At 38.9% G+C, this 21,777-nt stretch overlaps 2 protein-coding genes across 5 annotated transcripts in view; one reads left to right on the forward strand and one right to left on the reverse strand.

The window, feature by feature from the left end:
- Nucleotides 1-21,777, forward strand: part of DOCK1 (dedicator of cytokinesis 1) — a 312,269-nt gene that overhangs the window by 102,084 nt on the left and 188,408 nt on the right. The gene's annotated exons all lie outside the window — the stretch shown is intronic.
- Nucleotides 1,407-21,777, reverse strand: part of INSYN2A (inhibitory synaptic factor 2A) — a 49,732-nt gene continuing 29,361 nt past the window's right edge. The window contains exons 3-4 of the mRNA XM_074831526.1: nucleotides 15,717-15,788; nucleotides 1,407-4,596 (exon numbers count right to left, since the gene is read on the reverse strand). Coding sequence (XP_074687627.1) covers nucleotides 4,413-4,596; nucleotides 15,717-15,788 — 256 coding nt within the window. The 3' untranslated portion in view covers nucleotides 1,407-4,412. The remainder of the gene's footprint in view (nucleotides 4,597-15,716; nucleotides 15,789-21,777) is intronic.

The raw sequence follows: 21,777 nt of genomic DNA on the forward strand, positions 1-21,777 counted from the left end.
AACAAATCAAATTCCATTTTGATACAGGAAAAAAAATTGAGCTCATAGATGTAAGAGCAAAGAGTATAGGAGGTGGCTTTACTCCCAAGAGGCTCTGTCCTGAAGAGCTCTTAGTGGTCTGTGGTGAACAAAGTCAGTGTGAACACCTGTGATAGGGGAAAAAATATGATTTTTGATTCTTCTGGGATGCCTGACGAGGAAGCAGTGGGCAGGAGAGGACTTTATGACTTTACTGATGAGTGGAGTGTTTCCCGTGTCGCTTCTTCAACCCCTCTACACCTTAAAAGAAAGATGTGGTGAAACCAAAACAGAAATGATGCAGGAATCATCAGGAAGTAGAGAGGGGGATTTGTGGTGTGAGATGTGAAAGGCAGCTGAGGGTAACGGAAGATTTTGAGGTGCCCCTTGGGGCTAGTGAAGGAGAATCTCTGTAGGGTGGAGATGGCACCTGCCCAAGGAGGAGGAGCACTGGAGGGTGAGAAGGGTGAAGTAAAACAGAGGACACGGTGGGGGAGGCGATCGCTGGAATAACCGATCAAAGGCAGTGGTGGATTCTCCATCGCCTGGCACCTGCTGGGCAGGGTGACTCTGGGAGGCAGTAAAACATGAGTTTAAGTAAAATAGGAGTTAGAGAGTCACGGGAGAGAGTTCTGTGGCTAAGGCTGCTTAGGAGTTGAAGCTAGATGGAAATTGTCTTTCTGTGCCTTAAAATTCATCAAGTTTAGGGTTAACGGGTTCCAACATGTTGGGGGGAAAGCCTCACTTTCTTCACTGGATTTCTACGATGTAAAAATTATACTTTTACTGAATTGCATGTTTTCTTATCTTACAAAAACACTTGAAATGATGTATTGCAAACTTAATTTGCAAACCCTGAAGTGGTATGTGAGTTGTGGTCACGGTTTTGTTCCCTCACTAGTACTGAGGTTTTCTTTTTATGCTGTAAACTGTGGTACCACCGAGGCAGCGGAGGGGTCTGGAGGGTGCCCTGCCAATGTTTATCAGCACAAACTGCACTCGCCTAAACAAATTGACAGCAAATTTCTAGCACTCCAATTATTTTAATAAGCCACAGTTGTATTTTATGGATGCTGAAATAATACTGAAAATTGTTCCATGCAGTCCATTTCATTCCGCTAGAACAGAATCGTGTCAGTATAGCAGCTATATTTTTAGTGGCAATCCAGTTAACAAATTCCAGTAGTAATATATAATGCGTGCCATTATACAGGTGCTAAAGAAATTGTATAATCTAACAGCGTGCTTGATTTGAAAGTGTTCCTGAAAAATGAACCTATTTGGTTTTGAAAAAGTGATTAACCTTTAAAACATAGAGTGAAATTAAAGGCATAGACGGTGGTTTTGCATCTTAAGCAAGAAAAAGCAAACACTTTGTACCAATGGTAGGATTTTTCAGTTTTAATCATGATTTTTTTTTTCAGTTTATCCTGATTTTAAACTATTTTTACAGTGACTTTTTCCCTTTAAGAAAACAGGTGATACTCACATGAATAGTGTTTCCTAATAGTTCTAAAACGAAGAATGTAACTGTTGCTTAACGGAAATTATACGGACTCAGAAAAGAGCAAGTAATATAAAATCACTGCAGTATTTATTGACTAAAAAGTATTTTTAAGCATGATATGGGAGAAGTGCATATAGCAAATTAGTGTATGAAAGTGCATGGTACTGTCAGTGAATTCAGCAAAGCTACGTGATGTGCCACACTGAAAGTAAAGATGCATTTTCTTTGTTATAACCTCATACCTGCATTTTATAAGGTCTTCTACGTTAGGGTGGAGATAGCTTTGTCAGTCACATCAAACAAAAAGCTCTAAAGAATTAGGTTTTTCTCTCAGTGTCTAACCTGAGCCTGAGTGATTCTAAATGTAATACAATATGATACATTTTACACACTTGCAAAAACATTTTATTACAAATTACATTGTATGGTACGATAGAACACGATATGTAACTTTAAGCAAGACTATATGTATGTTAGCTTTTCCAGTTTTAAAAAAATGTAAAAAATTAAAAATTTGCAACTTCTTAAGAAAATAGCCTGGACATGTACAGAACACGCCGTGAGAACTTTCACTTTTAGCTCTTATATGTTTCACCAGTGAATTTTCCTCTGTCGTTTGAAATGATTAACAGATACTGGTCTCTGTGTGAGTCAGCGACCGCACGTAGAAACAGTTCAGTTTTGTGTCGGAGTCCCTGCACACAAGAACGTTTAGAATAGGTTTATGGGAAAAGCTACTGATTCAGTGACACTAACGATTTGTAATCGATTGCCATTGAGAGATGCTTGATTTAATTTCTTTAAAAAAACCCCAAACACTAGGCCTGTTAGCGTGGAGGAGTTAATAATTAACACTATTTTAAAATAGAACACTGAATACTGTTGTGTTTTTCTAGTTATGTCCGTATTTGATATTTCTGTCTGTTTAGGAAAAAAAATAATCTCCTTGTTTGGAAATATTTGGGTTTCTAAAACATGTCTGGTGGGCTGTCTTGTAAACAGTTGTATATTTTCAATTAAAAACAATATAAAATACATGAAACACATTTTTTCCACATGGAACAATTGCACTTCCTTTCTGGTACCCGGGATCACCTTTCTAATCCTTCAGCTTTCACAAAAGTATTTCAGGATATTGTTTGCTGATGCACAAGTACTCGTAGCCCTCTTGAAGGTTTACTGTAAAGGTGACTTTTTTCCATTAAAGCCTGCTGAAATTAATTTTGAGCTGGACATAGACATCTTTTGCATTTCTGCTTCCATTTTAACTTCCTTTTCTTGCGCTTTGAGGGGGGGAAAAATTATTTTCCTCAAGTTTTCTTGCAGTAATGGATTTGATGCTGAGCTAAGAGGAAAAATAGTGTGAATGAAAACACTTAAATGTTTTCAGTATGCGTAAACTCTTCTGCTAATGATTACATTTCTGTCACCTAAAGACTGAATTATTTGTATCTTACTGATGCTGCAGAGTCTGCAATTTCAAAACCAATTCTTAGAAAACCAGTTTGTCATATGACACTGTATGACTCAAATGATCTTAAAAAAAAATTCCCACTCCCTGGCCACTTCTAGTGTGAGAAATTTTTCCACAGATGGTCATTCTAGATTCAATTTAATGACAGAAGCAAATACTTAAAGGAAAAAGTTGCAGTTTATAATTCAGAGAAAAATTTTAAATGTCACTTAAAAAAACCCCAACCAAACCCACAACAAAAAACTAGGAAAGAATTGGTTTGCATCTCTTCCCTAAGTGGGTTGGTTAGAAGTACAATGAATTGGTTGAGATATAAATTATAGTATGTTGGGAAACCCATCGGAGAAGCTTAGTAAATAAACAGCATTTAAAATTACTGCTCCATCCAAACAGGTTTCAAAGCCTGATGCATTCTATAAATTTTCTGGTGCCTTCTGCAGTAGTGTAGAGGTTTTCCAAAGACTGTGTTACAAAAAGATACTAAATTATGGCAAATGCCAACAATCTGTAGAGCTTATGATTGTTCTGTTTGTGGGGTGGGTTTTGTTTTTTCTGTGCCAGAATGTGTCATTTAGACCTTTTGGGTACCAAAAGACTAAAAGTGAGATCTAGGACAGATGATCATCCCGTAGCCTTGACCCTGTCAGCTTGCTGTGGTGAAAGGCTTCTCCTGACCTGGGGAGGTTTCGGGGTGCTCGCCCCGTGTTGACGAGCAGCAGCCTCGTTGGTCTGGTGACGAGGACACGGCTAGATTAGAAATGGCGGTGCGTTGGTGAAATGTGATCGCTTGGTTGAAGTCTACGCCGCATGAAGGCAGATATACATAGAGTCACATCTTAGAGATTATTCATGGTCTTGGACCACATGAAAAAAATTGTGCTTTGTCCAGGATATATGTGCTGAAAACTGCACTCCCCGATCAACATGGATTTGTAAAACTGAAGACCATTGCAAACATAAGGCTTGCTTGCTTTTTTTTTCCCCCTTGTTGTTATTTAAAGACAATAAACCAAACCCCCCAAAGGCTTTAAAACAATAGTGATATTTAGCTGTGTACAGGATGACAGCCTACAATTTAACAGGTTAGAATGTGACGCTTTCAGATCTAAGGGGGGGGAAATAGTTTTACTTTCCATCTTTGTACAAATTTCAATTCAGGTTTTACATCCCACATTGGTGAACTGCAAATAGAAGTTGGCAAGGTATTACCTAACGCCTTGCTTCTGGACACGAGTTTATAGGTACAAAGGCCTTTTTGGTACATATGGTGAGAACTGAAATGCTGCCAGAACGGTCAAGAACTACATTGGCCAGTAACACTGATCAGTCTACCAAGATCCCATCACAGATGATTGATAGAACTCCAAATATTTTTCAAAGAAGGCCTTGAACTCCACATGTAAAGGACTTGGGTTAAAGGAACCAGAGTTTCCATCTTCCATGCTTTTTTGATTCAGTTTTGGATTTTTGCTTGGGAGTGGAGGAGTAGCTCTCCTGAGAATAAGGCAAAGGTGCAACCTGAGTTTCCTCAATAGGATGAAGTTTTCTCAAAACTGGCTGTAGTTTATCTTCTTGCTGTTTAAAATCCAATTCCACGCTAAAAATTGGAAGGAAAAAGCAATTGGTTACTAATTACGCTGATAGAAAGATTTCTATTAAGCTAACATCTGACACCAATATAAAAGTGCTTAATTTATGAAAGTCAAATACAAAATTAATGTTTAAATCAGATCTTCACATTTCTTGCACCACAAGTGAAGGGGAGGGGGTGGAAAGGAAGGTCAAGAAAGGACATAATCCAAAGAGAAGTAGAAATGGACTGTGCAAACTTCTCCCTCCTGTGTTGGGTGGCCTTGAGGATGATGGTAGAAGTGCTGTGAAGTGATGGAAAACTAGAAATGCTACTTTTTCTCTCAGCTCTGTGGAGAAATTGCTCTGTCAGAGGGCTCCCAGGCTCAGTGCAGGGGCTGGAGCATGGGCATCCTTACGCTTTTGAGAAAAGCTGATGAGTTGGCCCTAAGCAACAAGGCTGTCACGGTAATTTCTTTACCTTTGCTGTTTCTTGCAAGTTTTACCAGCAGTTAGATTCATTTCACCGAAGTGCTGTCATATGTGTATACTCATATATGTGTGTGAAAAAAATAAATAAATTTAAAAAAACCCAATTCTCTTTTCCAACGCAACCCTTTAGCATATGCTGACAGCATCTAAACTTACCCTTTAATGAGGATAACAAGGTAAAATCTACTTGGCCCCTGCTGTAAATGACAGCTGAGACAAAACCATCTAATGATGTAGATCTGTTTATTTAGCTGGCCAGATCTGTAGGTGAAATGGAAAGAACCTGTTTCAGTAGTAACTAGTATGTACTTGTTTGTTCCATTGCAACTAGAATTTAATAGGAATAAGGGAAATACTCATTTAAACATAAGCTTGCATTCAAAAAAAACATACTGAAGTTCTATAATACACCTCCTGGACTCTGTGTCAGCTACGCAATCCTGCCAGCAATTAAGAAATATAAGGAGGATGAAATTACAACCCTTGTTTCAACAGTGTGTGCTAGAGATTGTTTCAAGTTTACCTTATAAAGCAGAGGAACCACATGATAAACTTCAGAAAAAGGCTAATTCTGTCTGATACTTGAACTGAACAAATACCCTGAAACTTTGTGGTTTCAGCTGCATTTGTCCAGCAGCTTGGGGCCAAGTTCTGCACCAAGTCCATCCCCTCCTGGGCTTTACATTGCAGTGTGGCACCTGGATACCAGAGGATGAATTTAGAAAATTGGGTGAAATTAAGGGACTTCAGTCACGGGGTTAATTTCTTCCTTCCCTCCCTTTTTGCTTGATGTTTTAAACCGAGCAGTTGGTGACTGAGGTGAAGATTGTGTGTGAATGCACCTGTGGGGATACTCAAGAGGTTGCCCTTCTGCCTCTGCTGCTGAGGTTTCTGGGGCTTTGCACTGACTACCTTTGCTACCTCGGCGTTGCATAAATACGAGGTTATTGTTCCTGGATGTCAGTTCACATTTAATAACTATTAAATAAGCTTTCTGAGTTATTTCTGCTATTGCTTGTTTGGTGTAAACCACTAGAGAAACTAGGCCAACTTTTGCAGGCCTCATACACCCAGTGTAGCTCATCTAAAAAAAGATTTTCAAGCTTTTGTTACTACTACCCCTGTGTAGCTTAAGGAGGGTGGCACACCACCCTGACCGTGCAAGCACACAGTACGAACCACCTCTGAAGTCATTTAAGAGGAAATTCTCCAAGTCAGCTGGAATAACAGAAGTCACAGAAATTTTGGTGGACTTTATTTAGTGCCACAGCCGGTGCAAACTGAGCACATCTGCTGATTTAGGTGGATTTTATTTTTCTCTTAGGGTGGAGGAGAGGGAAGCAAAGATGCTGAGAGAAGTTTGGGATATTTTTGTGCTTTGGTGTTTCAAAGAGCTGAGGAGTCTATAACAACTTCTAATGAAGCCCTGGAAAGGTGTAAGGTCTTTTTTTTTGCATCTGGCTGTGTCTAGTTTGGTGTTTGGTTGGGTTTGCATCTGGCTGTGCCTACTTTGGTGCTTAATTTAACTGTTAAACACATTCTGAGCAAAAGTGTCAGCATTTCAGTGATTTGGAGTGATTTGAATAAACTTTCTAATAGTGGAGGAAAGAAATACACTAGGTAAGAGTTCAAATATTCAAATTATTTTCCCCACCTCTATGCTGTTAAGCAGTAAAAAGACATTCCAAATCAAAGATGATAATTTAAAAAAATTTAGCTATGTGCTGGAACTATACCTGTGAATACTGAATTTGCAGAGGCAGCTGTGCTGGCTATCCTGTTACTGCAGAAGCACACTACAAGCCTACTGATTAATCTAATATCTGTCCTTCTTAATGAAAAAACAGTGTTGTCTTCGACTTGGTAACATGCTCTTCTTTGCAGTTTAGCTAGCAAAAAGCAACTGGTTAGATAACTGCAGCATTAATTTTGTGGCAAGACTGGCTTGTCGGTTGATTGTGAATGCCCCACCACATTAATGCTTTCAGTAACACAGTGAGAGAATCTCGGTGTGAAACACATTCTTCTCTAAGAGCTCTCTAAATCTCATTTAAAGTGGCATGCAAATCTGGGCTGAACTTGGTATATATTATAGTTGGTTTGTTCCTCAGTATAAATCTTGAGGGAAAAAAAAAAAAGGCATTTCAGCTCTGTCACCGGCAGAGTTCATTTTTACTTCTTTCAAAATGCTATTCTTGTGGGGGAGCTCTCTTAAGAGCTACTTGAAATTGATGTAAAAGATAAATTGTTTAAAAAAAAACCAAAACCAACTTGCTGAACAGAATAACTTTTTTCATAATCAATTTTTATTAAAGACAGACCTCGAGAAAAACCATCTTAGTTCTAGTCTGTATGACAAAAACCATGTTATTATCATTTTCTACTGCATAAAACCATTTGCAGCACAGTTCAGGCTGTGTTTCAGCTATTTACATCAAAATGAAATATTTTACTTCCGAAGAGTATAAAGAGGATGAATGAAAACATTTGTATTATTTCAGCATTTATAACTGTAAATTTTGCAGAATAATTGATTGTTGTCTATCAAGATCAATTTATCTAGCTTTGTAGGGTTTTTTAATGTAAGTACTCCTTTCAGGCACATGATTTGTTTGCTTGCAAACTTAGGTTTTAGTGTATACTTGTTTGTGCTGCAGTAATAAGACAAAAACCTTCTTATTTTGTAATTTTCCACATCTTTCTAAATTAGCTATAGGTGACTTTATTTTTTTTGTCTTTAACGTTATTTTGAACATAGGAAATTCTATTAAATTCAGCAAGTGTTACATATTTGTATGTCATCTTTATATTTTTGTTAGAGAGCTGCAGATCTTTCCAATTCTTGCATTCATGAACTTGATTTTGTCAACTGTGACAGCTCTGACAAGTTTGTTTTGCTTAGCACTATTTTTGTATCCGAAGTTTCTATAGGTTTCCTCTCAAAATGACCTTTTCTTGAAATATTCCCTATGCCATGTGGCTCTCTTCACTTTCAAACTCCGTCTGTTTCTGTCTCTTCATTAAGCCTTCCCATGATAACTCCATAAACTTAATTAGTGAGGACTACATGTTCTCTAGCATTATGCATGATGGAGTTTATAATTATTGGCTTCAAAGGTGGTTTTTCTTAGATGAAATAATAATATTTTTTCAATACACTGCAATTGTGAATAAGCCCTCCAAAATTAAGAGAACAATCTAATTATTAAATAATGCTAATATCACAAATATTTGACTGATGCATCTGATTAGGACATACTGAAGCTTCACTTAACTACAGTACTGCCAGATTTGGAACACGGGGTTGGAGTTTCTCCATGTTCAATGTCTATCTCAAATTTTTCCCGTGCATGAAACTCCAGTGCAAATAAGCTGGTTTTGTGAACATGTATAAGCACTAAAATGTTGTCTGTGATAAATATTGTGATAAATATTCTGGTTTTCTGTGTTTTCTCCCCAAAGCAACTGTATATTTGCAAGGTTTACAACAGAAACTTTATGTTTTAGGGCAGTTCCCTGTGTATCAGTGTTTGCACAGATGTCATTCCCATGAAAATTTGGCCAAATAGAATCAAATAACAGACCTTTGAGAATTTTATTTTGATGTGCTCATTAAATGCAGGCGAGAACTTTGTAATTAAGATCTCTGAAATTCCTTCACAGTGAGACGGGTCTGATCAAAAATATCTTTGCAACTACAGCTCTAAGTTACATTAGTCTGTGCTTGACTGAGCCCCGGAGTGGCGGACCCTGAGCCTGCTTTTTCTGTCATCTTGTTTTCTGCTAGGGACTGATACCAGTGCAAAGGGAACCTCAAATGAGATTTTTTTTCTTCCTTCACTTTCCATTTCCCAGATCCCGGTGTTATGTATTACACAGCATGGATGTGCACTAAACTGACTGAGGAGCCTCGCTGAAACGTGAATCATGACCTAATTTTGTTCCTAGGAGCAACTGCTGATGTGCTATGGAAGTTGGGTTCCTAGTGAATGAGGCAGTGTTGCAAAAAGGTAGAGGGTAACAGTAGGGCAGTTGAATGGTGCCTTGAAAACTATTTTTATACACGACTTAAATTTGGAATTACAGAATCACAGAATGATCTAGGTTGGAAAAGACTCTGAAGATCCTCCAGTCCAACCATGAACCTCACACTGACCATTCTCAACTCCACCAGATCCCTCAGCGCTGGGTCAACCCGACTCTTCAACCCCTCCAGGGATGGGGACTCCCCCCCTGCCCTGGGCAGCCCATTCCAACGCCCAACAACCCCTTCTGCAAAGAAATACTTCCTAAGAGCCAGTCTGACCCTGCCCTGGCGCAGCTTGAGGCCATTCCCTCTTGTCCTGGCGCTGGTTCCTTGGGTCAAGAGACTCATCCCCCCTCTCTGCACCCTCCTTTCAGGGAGTTGTAGAGGGCGATGAGGTCTCCCCTCAGCCTCCTCTTCTCCAGACTAAACCCCCCCAGTTCCCTCAGCCGCTCCCCATCAGACCTGTGCTCCAGACCCTGCACCAGCTCCGTTGCCCTTCCCTGGACACGCTCGAGTCATTCAATGGCCTTTTTGGAGTGAGGGGCCCAAAACTGAACCCAGTCACAGAGGTGTGGCCTCACCAGTGCCGAGTCCAGGGGTAAGATCCCTTCCCTGTCCCTGCTGGCCACGCTAGTGCTGATACAAATTGAATTGAAGACAGCGGGAACCTCTGTGGGGTTTGCCTATTTGTTTTTCTTTGGGCTTTGTGTCCCCCAGTCTTTGCTTTTTGTATTTGTGAAATGGCGTTACTGTGGAAAACAACGAAGGCTCGCTTGCTGTAATAACGAGTACCCCAGGACAAACTTGGAACAAAACTATTTTCTATGCAGAATTTGAATTGTATTCGGGGAAACAAAAAGTATTGAATAACTCATCAGCGGAGGACTGCCTGCTTGGTGCGTGACGCCTGAGGGCAAGGAGTGAAGCCCTGACCCACAGCAGCACTGCTGGGCGCAGGGCACCTTGGGCCCCCAGCCATGCCCTGAGGACACCCAAAAGTTGCTGTGTGGTTTATGTGGCAGGACAGGCCATGTAACGCCCGGGGGTGAGATCCAGGGCTTACCGGAGGTGTTGTGACGATGTCCGTGGGGCCCACTGTGTGATAAAGGGGCGCAGAGCCAAGGGGGACAGTCATGACCCCTCGCTCAAGATGGCCGACGTGTTCAGGCCGTGGCTTGTCCCATCTTCTAAACCCTCACACTGCGGATTAGGGATTGGTGCGGTGGATTTTCTGGTTTTGGCTTCGTGGGTTTTTTTTTAATGATTTTGAGAATATATGTTAATGAGTTTATTTTTTGCATGCTGGCAGCAGAGTGAACTTTTTCTAATTTTGTTGCTGTATAAGGGATTGAAAACAGAGTTTGAGGAGTCATAACCATTTGGTTTTAAGCATATGGACTGTGGGAGGGTATCTAGCAACAAGCTTAGAAATGTGGATGGATTTTCTTCTTTTCTAACAGTCACACGTTCATAACATGAATCATTTTAAGGCTATTAGATGCTAACGACTGGGTATGTTGGTTACTTGTAAGATCACCAAATCAGAATAATTCAGGTTCAGGACGGGGCTGCTGAGGGCTCTATCCACTTGTCTCTTGAAACCTCCAAGGATGGAGCCTGCACAGGCTCTGGGCAGCCTGTTCCTCTGCTTTCTGCCTCACAGGGAAACCTTTCTCCCTTCTACTCAACCTGAGCCTTTCTCATTTCTTCTACAGCCTTTCTGTTTACCTTTTTATTACCTAGTTTGTAATGTTAAGGCCCAAATCCTGCAAGCATTTGTAGAGCGGCTTAACTCTTTGCATTTAAGTAGGCTAGGTGAAGCAGGAATTAAAGAATATCATGTCTCCTTCTGGGTCACGTTAATTGGATGACATGGCATTAGTGCATGCCACAGCTTGGAAAAACGGGATCCAGATAAGCGCTAATCACTCGAAAATTAGTTTAATATACTTTTAAGCAATCTCTGTTAAATTTCCTATTTCAGCATGAAAATCACAAATGCCCAGGATCCAAAGCACTGTCAGTGTTAGCAAGGCATTAAGATCCGTTTTTACTACTAAGCATCTTACAGTCTAGAGATCTGAGGAGAAAATGTAAATTAATTAGTGTGGGTAGGAAATAAAAAGATGATGAAAATCACTATTCTCATCATTAGCTACCTGATTTTGCTACACTAATGATGTTTTAGGAATTTATGTCTACACGTCTTATTTTCACATTGTACTGCCATATTTATTAATTTTAATAATTATCACTATATCTGATCTTTACAAATGAAGTACTTCCATGTGGGCTCCATGCTACCTAGTTAACTTGCATCACCATGAGTTTGACCTGTTTTATTTGCCACTGTTGTATTGAGAGTTAAATTTCATAGATTCTATTAATATAGTTTCTGCTGAACAGTTGGAATGCACCTCAGAAGAACTTCAATATCAAAGACAAAATTAAATACTGAAACCCAGCATATATTAATTCAAAGTTTCAAAGGAGTGAAAAGTAGCCAAATTAATAGTCGACACAGCTTTGAGTAATTTTTCCCTCCAACAACTGCAATAGAATAGTATTGATTTAAGTTGTTTGTTTCCTCTCTGCAGAAATTGGCTAGTGTTTTGATCTAGTAAAAAGTTTACTTTCAGAAGCTAAAGAAGCCTTGTAAAAGCTATCGAGTGCTTCTGACCTCTGTGACTAAGGGAAGTCTGGCATGAATTCCTCAGGATGCTCCTTCATGAAAATAAGTCACCATAAAGGCCTTAGAATAATGCACAAAATATTAAACAGAAAACTCATTTTCTCCTGTAGATTTCTGTTCAAGGATTAAAATTCACACGGGATGGTCATTTAAACAGGAGTGGAAAGGGCAGTTTCACTAAAAAATAACAACAGAATAAAACAGGCTAATAAGATTTAGTCCAGGTGGGTTTTGGGTGTTACAGAATTGGTACAGTTTCTGCATATCAATGCAATTTCTTCTTAATAACCAATTTTCTATACTTCAGCATTTAAGTTGACTTTGTCCAGACAAAATGCCCTAATAAAACTATTTTTCTATCCTTAAAATTTTCAATGATGAATTTACATTAGTTTTTAAAAGACATGTAGAAGTTTGTCTTTTGTAGATTTGTCTCTTAATTTGTAGAAGATGCTTTTGAAACTGTTTATGAGATACTGATGCTAATGGGATAGATTAACATTTGACACAGATTAACATTTGATAAAATGGTTGTTTATTTTTACCTTAATTTTTACCTACCCTTAATCACAAATCACATTTTTCAATTACTATTTTAAATAGTGTCTGGAAATTACTATGAAGACACGATGCTGAATACTTTTTACTGACTGCTTTAGACTGTTGCTATGTAGTTGGGACTTTATACTCAGGCTTTAAAACCTATAGTGATGGTGTTGCCCAAGAAATTTTTTTCTGCTGTGTTTGAGCCTCGAGCTCTGTAAGAAGCAGCACAACTAATCCTGTCCTTACCCAAATCCCAGTGACCGTAGGCTGGGGAAGTCTTCAGGGTGCTGACTCAAGCCTTCCCCCCTCTGAAATTGTGTCTAGAGTTCGCGAGAAGTTCCTGAATGTATTTCTCATCGCAGAAATAAGTAGAATTTTGAGGGAAATGAGGAATCAAATTTAGAGGTGTCTATTTTCCTATTGATTTCTAAGGCAGTTATAAGTTTTTGATATGTTGTCTTTTTAATAGCGTGTGATGTCTGAGCAGTTTCCTATTTATTAAAAGAATGAGGAAGTAACCTGGTTTTCCTTTTTTTTTTAATATTAAGAAGTATGCATTTATTTCAATATAAAGGCAAAATAATATAAAAATAGGTTTAGAATCTTAGCAAAAAATGTAAATTTCATATGCAAAACAATTGTATTCCTAAAAAACTAATCTTGGAATACTTACTAACAGTATCAGCATTTTTGATACTGAAAAGCAGCTAAAAACCCCTTAAAGTACAACCGTGTTTTTTTGTTACTGTCTACACTGTCTCTAGCTTTTGTGCCATGTTGTATTCATACTCTAAAAAGTAATCTCGAGGAGCAAGAATTTAATTACATTGATTGGTTCTCCACTCTAGCTTCTCATGTGCTATACTTGACATTACAGGATGCAGCTGGGTAGTCAGTAGGGCAACTTAGTCGTTCCTCTAAGATGCTATTTCACTGCAGTTTAAAAATAAAGGTTTGAGAGAGCTCTGAATATTTTTAATGTTACTGTGTTCAAAATTGAATCATATTTTTTTTTTAAAGAAGTCAATTATGGAAAAGTTAGGGTTTTCTCTTGAAATGATTGATTTGTCCCTTAAGGGCATTGGTTATATTTTTCTTAAGTCTCCCACATCTACTTGAGTGAAAGAGCTCAAGACTGAGGAGGGTCCGAAATAGGAGCACGTTGTAAAAGCCGTTAGCGGAAGGTGCAGTAGGTCAGACAGGATGATCCTCCTGCTCTGACACCTGACTTTTACTGACAGCTTGGAGTGTGCAGTGCCCTCAGGGATAACCCAGGTTTTCAGTGCATCTTGGAATGCTTTCTGATTTTTCATTTCTGTTCCAAAAAGGTGTTTTGTCATCAAGAGAAATCACGTAACTGTGCAATGGCTGTCATGCAAACCCTTTGCAAAGGTGCGGCGTGTATCATTGCTTCTAGATTTAAGTGTAGCTCGAGCATCCATACTAATGAAATGCTGCTGCTTTTTCAGAGGTTTCCCAACTGTAGTATTTGACTTGTGGAGGAGCAGAAGCTCCAAGGCAGCCTGTGTTAGTGGTGGTTTTATCAGTGAATTTCTCTTTTATCCCTTCTGGCTACTTATCTTGTCTTAGTAATTTGATCTTCTCATAGTTCCTCTGTTTTGCACTGTCTTCTGGTTTTGGAGTTCTTGCCTGCAGCATATAGTCTCCTAATCTGTCCAAAAGATGAGCCGATTTTTGCTAAAACTTTCCCTGGAAACGCTGCTTTAGGCAAATGCCCAGCATTGATAGCTTCCGTCTGAATGGCTATTCTGGGGGGGGAATACTGGAGACCTGCCTGCTCTGCTCTTCGTCTGTCAGTAGGGAAACTCTTGAAATCTGCATTTCCGGAGTCACTTCATTTGCAGTGTAAGAGGGAGAAGCTGGAAGGTTCCTTAACTTCCAATCTGCTGACATAACGATTTAAAAAAATTTCCAACTGGATTTTTTTAGCTAATGAAACAAAAATAGTTTCCCTGATAGCAATGTGCTATGTTGTACCTTCCCAGGCTGCCCTGAACAAGAAATTGCAGAGGGGTGGGCTCAGAAAAAGGGAGGCACAGTAGGCTTTGGTTATTTATATGCTTCTATACAGTGCTCTAAAGGACCAAAAAATAAATTAATTGGTTCCTTCCCCTGCACAGAACAGCATCGTTCCCTTTTCTGCTTAGCTGTTAAGTAGAAAAGATGGAGCTGAAGTTTTCCATCCTTTTTCCCTTCACTTCTAGGCAGCTAGGCAATAACGTATAAATAGCTCCGGGTCTTTTGCCTAAATCGGAGACCGAGCAGAGAATTAAGGGGTGAAGGGGGAAATCCTATGCTGTTTAGACCTAGCCGACATTTGTACCTTCATTTTAGTTTGTATCTTCACTGTAATTAATTGTCATCTTTATACGTTTTCATCTGTACTATATTGCCCAATTTTCTGAAATGCTCTTAACACCACGATGCATTTGTTTTCATCTTACCTGTGATGCATGAAAATAGTTGGGTTTTTTCAGACTCTAATGGAGGAGGACAATTAAGTTGTCAGTGTGAAACACATCAGAATCCTGATGGCTTCACGTCATGCCCACTGCCTGTCTTACTCCTTCACTATAATACTGTACATGCCAAAATGGGTCTCATGCCTGATAAACTTTAGGAGGGGAACCTCTGCTTTGGAAAAATAAGAAGCGTTATCCTTTTACCTTTTCTAGTGAGTAAACCCCTCAAGTGTTTCCTTATGTAGGAGATTATAGCAGGTACAAGCAATCTTTAAGAAAACCTTTACGCAGTCTGTAATTTTTTATCTGTTTGACAGTAGTGAGCAAACCTGTATTCCCCTGACAGAACCGTACAGCGCAGCGGGGCTGCCAGAGGAGATCTTTGTACAGAGCAAAGCCTTCACTCCTGTGTTGCATGAAGACTGTAAATGTCCGATTTAAGTAAGTTAGTGGTGATGGCTGGGCATGTTTTAAAACAGTGTAAAAGTACATAAAAGCCTGGGCAGTCATGTTGTTTTACTGATAAAACTGTCTAGATTGAGTCTGTATCTGGTTGTCTTTGCTATACAGTCTCTCTCCCAAAATTACTTCCCAAGTCCAGGTGTTAACACTGTAAAAATAAATCTGGATGATGTTAACTTGTTGGACAGAAAATACTCCGTATCTCTAGCAAGGTGAAAATGAAGCTCCTTCACATCCAAGAGCTACAGCAGTAGTAGTGACCATAACCTTGATCTGAAAAGTTTAGACTCATGTTGAAACAGGTGTCTGTTGAATTTTACTAATTTAGTGAAGTTAAATTTGTTTTCTGTTTTTAAACTGGTTTTGTGTTACTGAAAAATCAGTTGATCTTGCATTAGTGAATAAATCATTACTTTCACTCAGGAAGAAGTGTATTTTTAACCTACCTATAGATAATACATGCACTGTTCCTGCATGTGTCGCAATTAGCCGTGTCTTGACCAGTCCGATATGAAAGCCTACAAAGACAAGAACATGAGGTCATTAAAAAGTAATTTGTTCTAACATGTTTTTGCCTTCTATGATGCTTTTCATAGAAATCAGAACTTCAGGAATTAATTTTTTTAGACTTCAATATTGAATACAAAAATCTAGCCATTAGGAAAACAGGATCAAAAATAGCATATTCAGCTTCACTGAACAATGGGAACATGAAGTTATTTTGAAAAATGAGTCTTTTAATGACTGCAAGGAGAAAATAAAAGATTTCTTTCCATTATACTTCTGTAAATTAAAAGGGAAAACAGCAGGGAAACCAAGTTACATGACCCTCTTTCTACATAAAGCTGCTGTGTACCAAAGTGATGAACCGTAAATGGACATGCTTACAGTTTCCCCAGACACGACAGGGCTGGTTTACTGCTTGTTTGTTTGTTTGTTTTCCTGCTTTCTGAAATACATGAGGCTTTTCCTAGTTATTGCTGCATGTATCGAAGCAATACTGGAAAATGGCATTATCTATTTAGAAATTTTGTCCTTCAGCAGTGAGATCTGAAGATCTGTAGTAGAGATGTTTAGGTCTTCAAAGGAAGAAAATGTAATTTAAATAAAACTTCCTGTACTCACCTAGCCTACAGCTGTCCCTTGTCACACTTTGGTTTGAAGTCTGTTACAGCAGTGGCTCTTAATTTACCTGTGTATTGTCGCTGATTTGGTCAATTCGAATTGAAAAGGGTTTTGGTTTTTTTTTTCAATATATGCAAGTACTTTTCTGGACATAGAATTTTTATTGAAATAAATTAAAAAGAACACAATTGCCCACCTTTCAACACAAATGTTCTTGCATGCAAATAAGTTTAAAGTTAAAATTCCTAAGTCGGTATTTATGTAGTTATACTTCCTTTATTTGTAAAATCACAAACTTAAAATCTTTTAAAGTTATTTTCAGTTTGTGTAAAATACATAGTATCTGCAAAGTTTCTTCATAGTTGTTTTAAAAAGAAGTGGGGAAATAGCTCATCTGTGAAATCTGGAAGGTGTGGAGAATAGATCAGGTCAGGATTACTTAAGAAAATGCTTCTGAAGTCAGGGCTGCCATGAAGCCTGGGACCTTCCTTACCTAAACAGTTCAACTAATTGACCTCAAAGAATTCAGCATTGGCCTCGTTTAACAGAGCATCTCTGCACCTTCGCTGCCTTGCCTTGGGGACAGAGCCCCTTTTTCTCTGCTTCCCCGCCAAAGTAACAGTAGTGAAAAAGACAACATTTGCAGAAAAGTTGACTTAATTTTTATGTGACAGAATATCAAATCTATATGATAGAAAGTAGTAATGGGAAATGATACACAAACTGTTTAATGTGCCTAAGATGGAAAATCAGCATTTCCTAAATAGCCTGCAGCAGTTATTTTTCTTGGTGAACATACTGTTTTCCTTGAAAATGACCATCTTGTTCTGTGTCACTTTTCCTTACTATTTTAAAGGTTTGAATATTGGTTTAAAAGTTTATTACGTTACTTACAAGTTTATATCAAACACATATGTATAATCTTTTTTAAAGAGGAAATTTATCAGTCTGAACTTGAAGGCAGAGAGTGAACCTGAGGTTTATTAGACCAACCTTGTCTTCACAGGTGACACTTCTGCTTCCACTCTGATTACTTTGACTGTCGATTGTTCAGGTGGTGTCATGGCAAAGTGCTCTCGGCCTCTGACTGCAGCTCCTCAGCACAGTGGTAGTACAGAGAGCAGTTCATAATAGGGTGAATCTGCTTTTATAATAAAGATTGTTTTTCCCTCCTAAAGCAAAATGCAAGGTAGAGTTCTTGCTGATCTAGTTGGTTTTCGTTATTTGAAGAGGGTGGAACACTCTGGGTTTACAATTTGATATCAAGTAATAATTCAGTGGCCCCAGAAATACTTTTTATTCAGAGGAACATAGTCAAATTAACTAGATTGCTACAATTTTAACACAACAACAAAGCCAGATGTGCAAAAGAACGTTACAGAGTAGAATTGCTATATTATGTACTATTCCTTATGGGGAAAAAAAACCCCAACACTGGTTTATATTTGATTATTTTTAGTTTTTATGCTCCTTAAGAGGGGTGAAGTATCTGTTTTTCAATTCCCCTTTTAAAAACTCCCGCAAGTTGACATTCAAATTGTCACCACGCTATTAAACTTGGACTTGTAAAATGTTTTTTCCCAAGCTATTGATCCAAGTACTAAAAAACAACATTTCAAGTTTACAGATCAGTAGGTGAAAGGCTTTATTTACTGAGGACATAAAGGGCAGTTCATAATCGCCTGCAGAGGAATACAGCTGAGGTGTCTGAGTGCCTCTTTATAGGTAAAGGCATAAACACACTGTGCTGGGTGCCAGGTTGAGTGGGTTTTTCTTGGTTTTTTTTTTTTTTTCATTAGTTTCCAGTTGGGACATTTTCATTCATCTTTTTACGCCTGCAAACTACCATTGAAATACACAGTTAATTATCTGGCTCGTAGACTAACAACCTCCTCCTCTCTGCCAGTCTCTCCTGTTTCTGCACAGGGCTGCAGGGTTTATGCTGCTCGTGTTTGACCTGCCTCTCCACTCTGCTGCTTAAGAAATAACTTAATAATAAGGGGTTTTTAATAAGATTTTCAAAGTCCAGTGTTTATGAAAGCGAACTGTAGTATTTAGTCTGCTTATACCTGTCCCCGTTATCCTGGATTGCTGTGAGATGAGCCTTGTGACAAAGAGTGACATCTTATTTTTAGAGCTCCTTAGGAAAATGGTTGGTTGTTTTTTAGGGACACACCTGGTGCTTCGAGGGATTTGCTCTAAAAGAGCAAGAGTTGTAAAAGTAAGGTGGCCAGGTCGTCTGTTTTACAGCGAATCTTGAAGTTTTTATTTTTCCCCCCTAAGTGGGTTGTTTGAGAACCATGGCTTTCACTGTGGGACTGGGACAAGGGGGGAATTTTTTGTCTGAAAGAGAAGGGAGGATGAGTATTCCTGTGTGTGCTGAAACCTGTGAGTGGAGAAGGGAAGGGATAAATCAGAGCCCCCAGGACAAATCTGCAGCAGTGAGAAATCCCACTCAGTCTGGCACAGAACTTTGAAACACTTCAGTGAGCAGTCATACGGGATTAAACACCCAAATAAACATATCACAGTATTAAAAATCATACAGCTATGTCTCTGGATCCTTTCCTTCCCTGTATGCTTACACCTGGAAAACAGAAGTATGTGTATGGTCACTCTCTTAGTTATGCTCTCACTATGATGGTTTACCATCAGGTTTCCCCCTGCCCATCTTCACAAACCAGTAATATTTTAGTTGTGATAAACTCACCGAGTGCTGGTAGGCTGGTTACTTATTTAGCAAAAGCCAAACTATATTTAGTCTGAATGTGGATGTGTCAGTTCAGTCATGAACTATAGTCCTGCTTCTGTAACTGGCAGGTTTTGAGATCTTATTAAAAATAAGGTATCATCTACACTTTAGGTTAATAAACTGTCTTTCTCAAAATTGAATCTTCAGTATTTTATTTAAATTAGTTTCTAAAGCACACGATCTTTAAATGCCCAATAATTTCAGACTTTCAAATACTTTAAAAACATATTTCCTATTTGATGGTATAAGGCATTCATTCAAATCATTCATTAAGTTGATGAAAATGGTCCTTTGATTAAAAATGGTATGATATTTGGATGATCAATCTGAAATACTGATTTCTCAGCTTACAGGCTCAGCACGGATTGGTTTTAGCATCATTGTCATTCACCAACTGCACTGTTCACGGTGATACATTTTTTTTTCTAGTCGGACGTAATTTACGATGAACTTTTCTTAAATCATCATTTTCCGTATTATGTTCAGCTTTTCAGAGATGATTTTCCTTTCAAACTACAGATTTAGTAACGTTGCCTTCTCTGAACCATCCTGTTAGACTCCTTTGCAAGCCCTGAGAACACTACCTGGTGCCCCACTGTTTGGTTTCCATAGGGCAGTTTGATAGCTCTTTAGCCAGGACTGTGTTCTGTGAGTGTTAGTACAGTATAAATTCAATTATTTCTATATAAATTAAACTCTTCATGAAGAAACACTGTTGTTGATACCCCAGGGCTTTGGACTTTTACTTTCTTGTTTTCACATAATTATCTACATAAACACATGCATGGAATTCATCCACTTCATGCCGGCAAGGGTTCTACTATTGGCATAGCATTTCCATGGATCTCTGAGGCAGCAAGGCTGGTTTGCAGTGCAGACTTACTGAAAAATTGAGCTTCCCCTCCATATGAACTGCTAGAAACAGTTTATGAGCACAGTCTGGATACTGAGTTCAGGAGAGCAGAGTTCCAGGTGACGGTGCTTTCCTTGTGAGATGGGAGTATTTTGCATAAGCTACTTTTTTCTCTCCCCTTAAAAATAATTTTAAGGGTATTCCAGTGTAGAAGAGCTCAGGCTAGAGACCAGTAACTTTTTTCCTCATTGGTAAACTAGTGTTTTTCTTTAAGAATAAATCCTGTAAAATGTGATTTTATTTTTTTTTTTTTTCTTTCCCTACTGTACAAAGATTCCTACAGAAAATTTGTTTGGTCTGGTTTAGATCCAAAGTGGAGTATTTCACTTGGTATTGAGTGAGACACCTGGGAGCCAGGAGTTCCCCCAAGCTACGACTCCCGTGGGCAATGTACTTCACATAAAAATAATCTCAGCGTTAAGCCTTGCAGCTCATCTTACCAATCTTAACATGTTGATTTTTGGGAATGCCTCATCAGTTTTTTAAGAAGTATTACATTTTTATAACTTGCTTCAGTCTGTCCCTTGTTTCATCCATTCTTAAGATTAAACTCGATCACCACGACGTTGTGCTGACCCATCTGGTGCTCTGCTGTGCTGCTGCTTTGGCGCGTGGATGTGCCCGTCACACCTAATCGCTCTCAGGAAGAAGAAAATCCATCAGCCTTAAAGTAAAATGGAGACCTAGTTCCATTTTTGGTACTGAGGTGTGAGCAAAAATTGGGCACGTTGAACAAGAGGTGGTTGATTTTGCCCTTCTGGTGGTCATCTCTGTCTCCTGGCCTCATCCTGACTCTCCTCGCCTGGCGTGGTCCCTGGGGTGCTCCTCTGGGCTCTTCCAGGCCGAGTTTTGCGTGTGTTTGCTGCAGTGTGAACTGCTCCCTTCAGGTCTCCTAAAACATGCAGCATTTGGAATCTGCTGGTATTAAGATGTGAGGGGCAGTCAGAGAGCAGCGCCTGGCATCTTTGCTTCTAGTACAAGTTCTTCCTTGACATCTACTTCTGACTTCCATAAATAAGACCCCAGCCCTTCCTCTACCAATCAGCAGCTCCCCATTTCTTCCTCAGTGCTCATAGGAAGAAAGATCATCTAGTTTATATTTGGAAAAATATTTATCTTGTGGATGCTGGAGGAAGTCTTTTGGTTTAATTAGGTGGCTTTCTGGGTAATTGGCTAGAACTTGTACTACTTTGATTTTTCTTCAAAAACAAGACTTGAGTGTGATGATTTTTTAAATTTTTTTTTTTTTTTTAATCCTATCAACATAGCAAAGTAACCATGGCACTAATCATGGTTTGATGGGATGCAGACCGATTTGCAAGAAGGGAACTGAATCCTTGTACTGGAATGTTTAACCAGCTTCCCTGGTTCTACTGGTACTATTACTGTGTTTTGAGCTCCTTTACCATTTAACACGTGTTTTGAGGTATGCTAGCAAGAATCATTACTCTGATAGTTTCAGTCTTTGCTACCTTACATCTTGTATTTTCTGTTTTTGTATGGTCAGCTTCTGGAGAAGGGATGGACCTGGGTTAGTTGTGTTGTCATGGCTGTGTCTAATGAGCTCTCACCTCGGGAGGGATATCTCATCTCCACACTCAGTTTTTTTACACGTGCTTGCTACCTACATTTCATATCATTTTCATGAGGCTTTCATTTTATTGCATTTCTTTCAGCATTCTTGGCACTACCTGAGCTTAACCTCAATTAACACTTC

Source organism: Strix aluco, chromosome 7 (assembly GCF_031877795.1).
Source record: "Strix aluco isolate bStrAlu1 chromosome 7, bStrAlu1.hap1, whole genome shotgun sequence".
In the NCBI taxonomy this organism is placed as follows: Eukaryota; Metazoa; Chordata; class Aves; order Strigiformes; family Strigidae; genus Strix; species Strix aluco.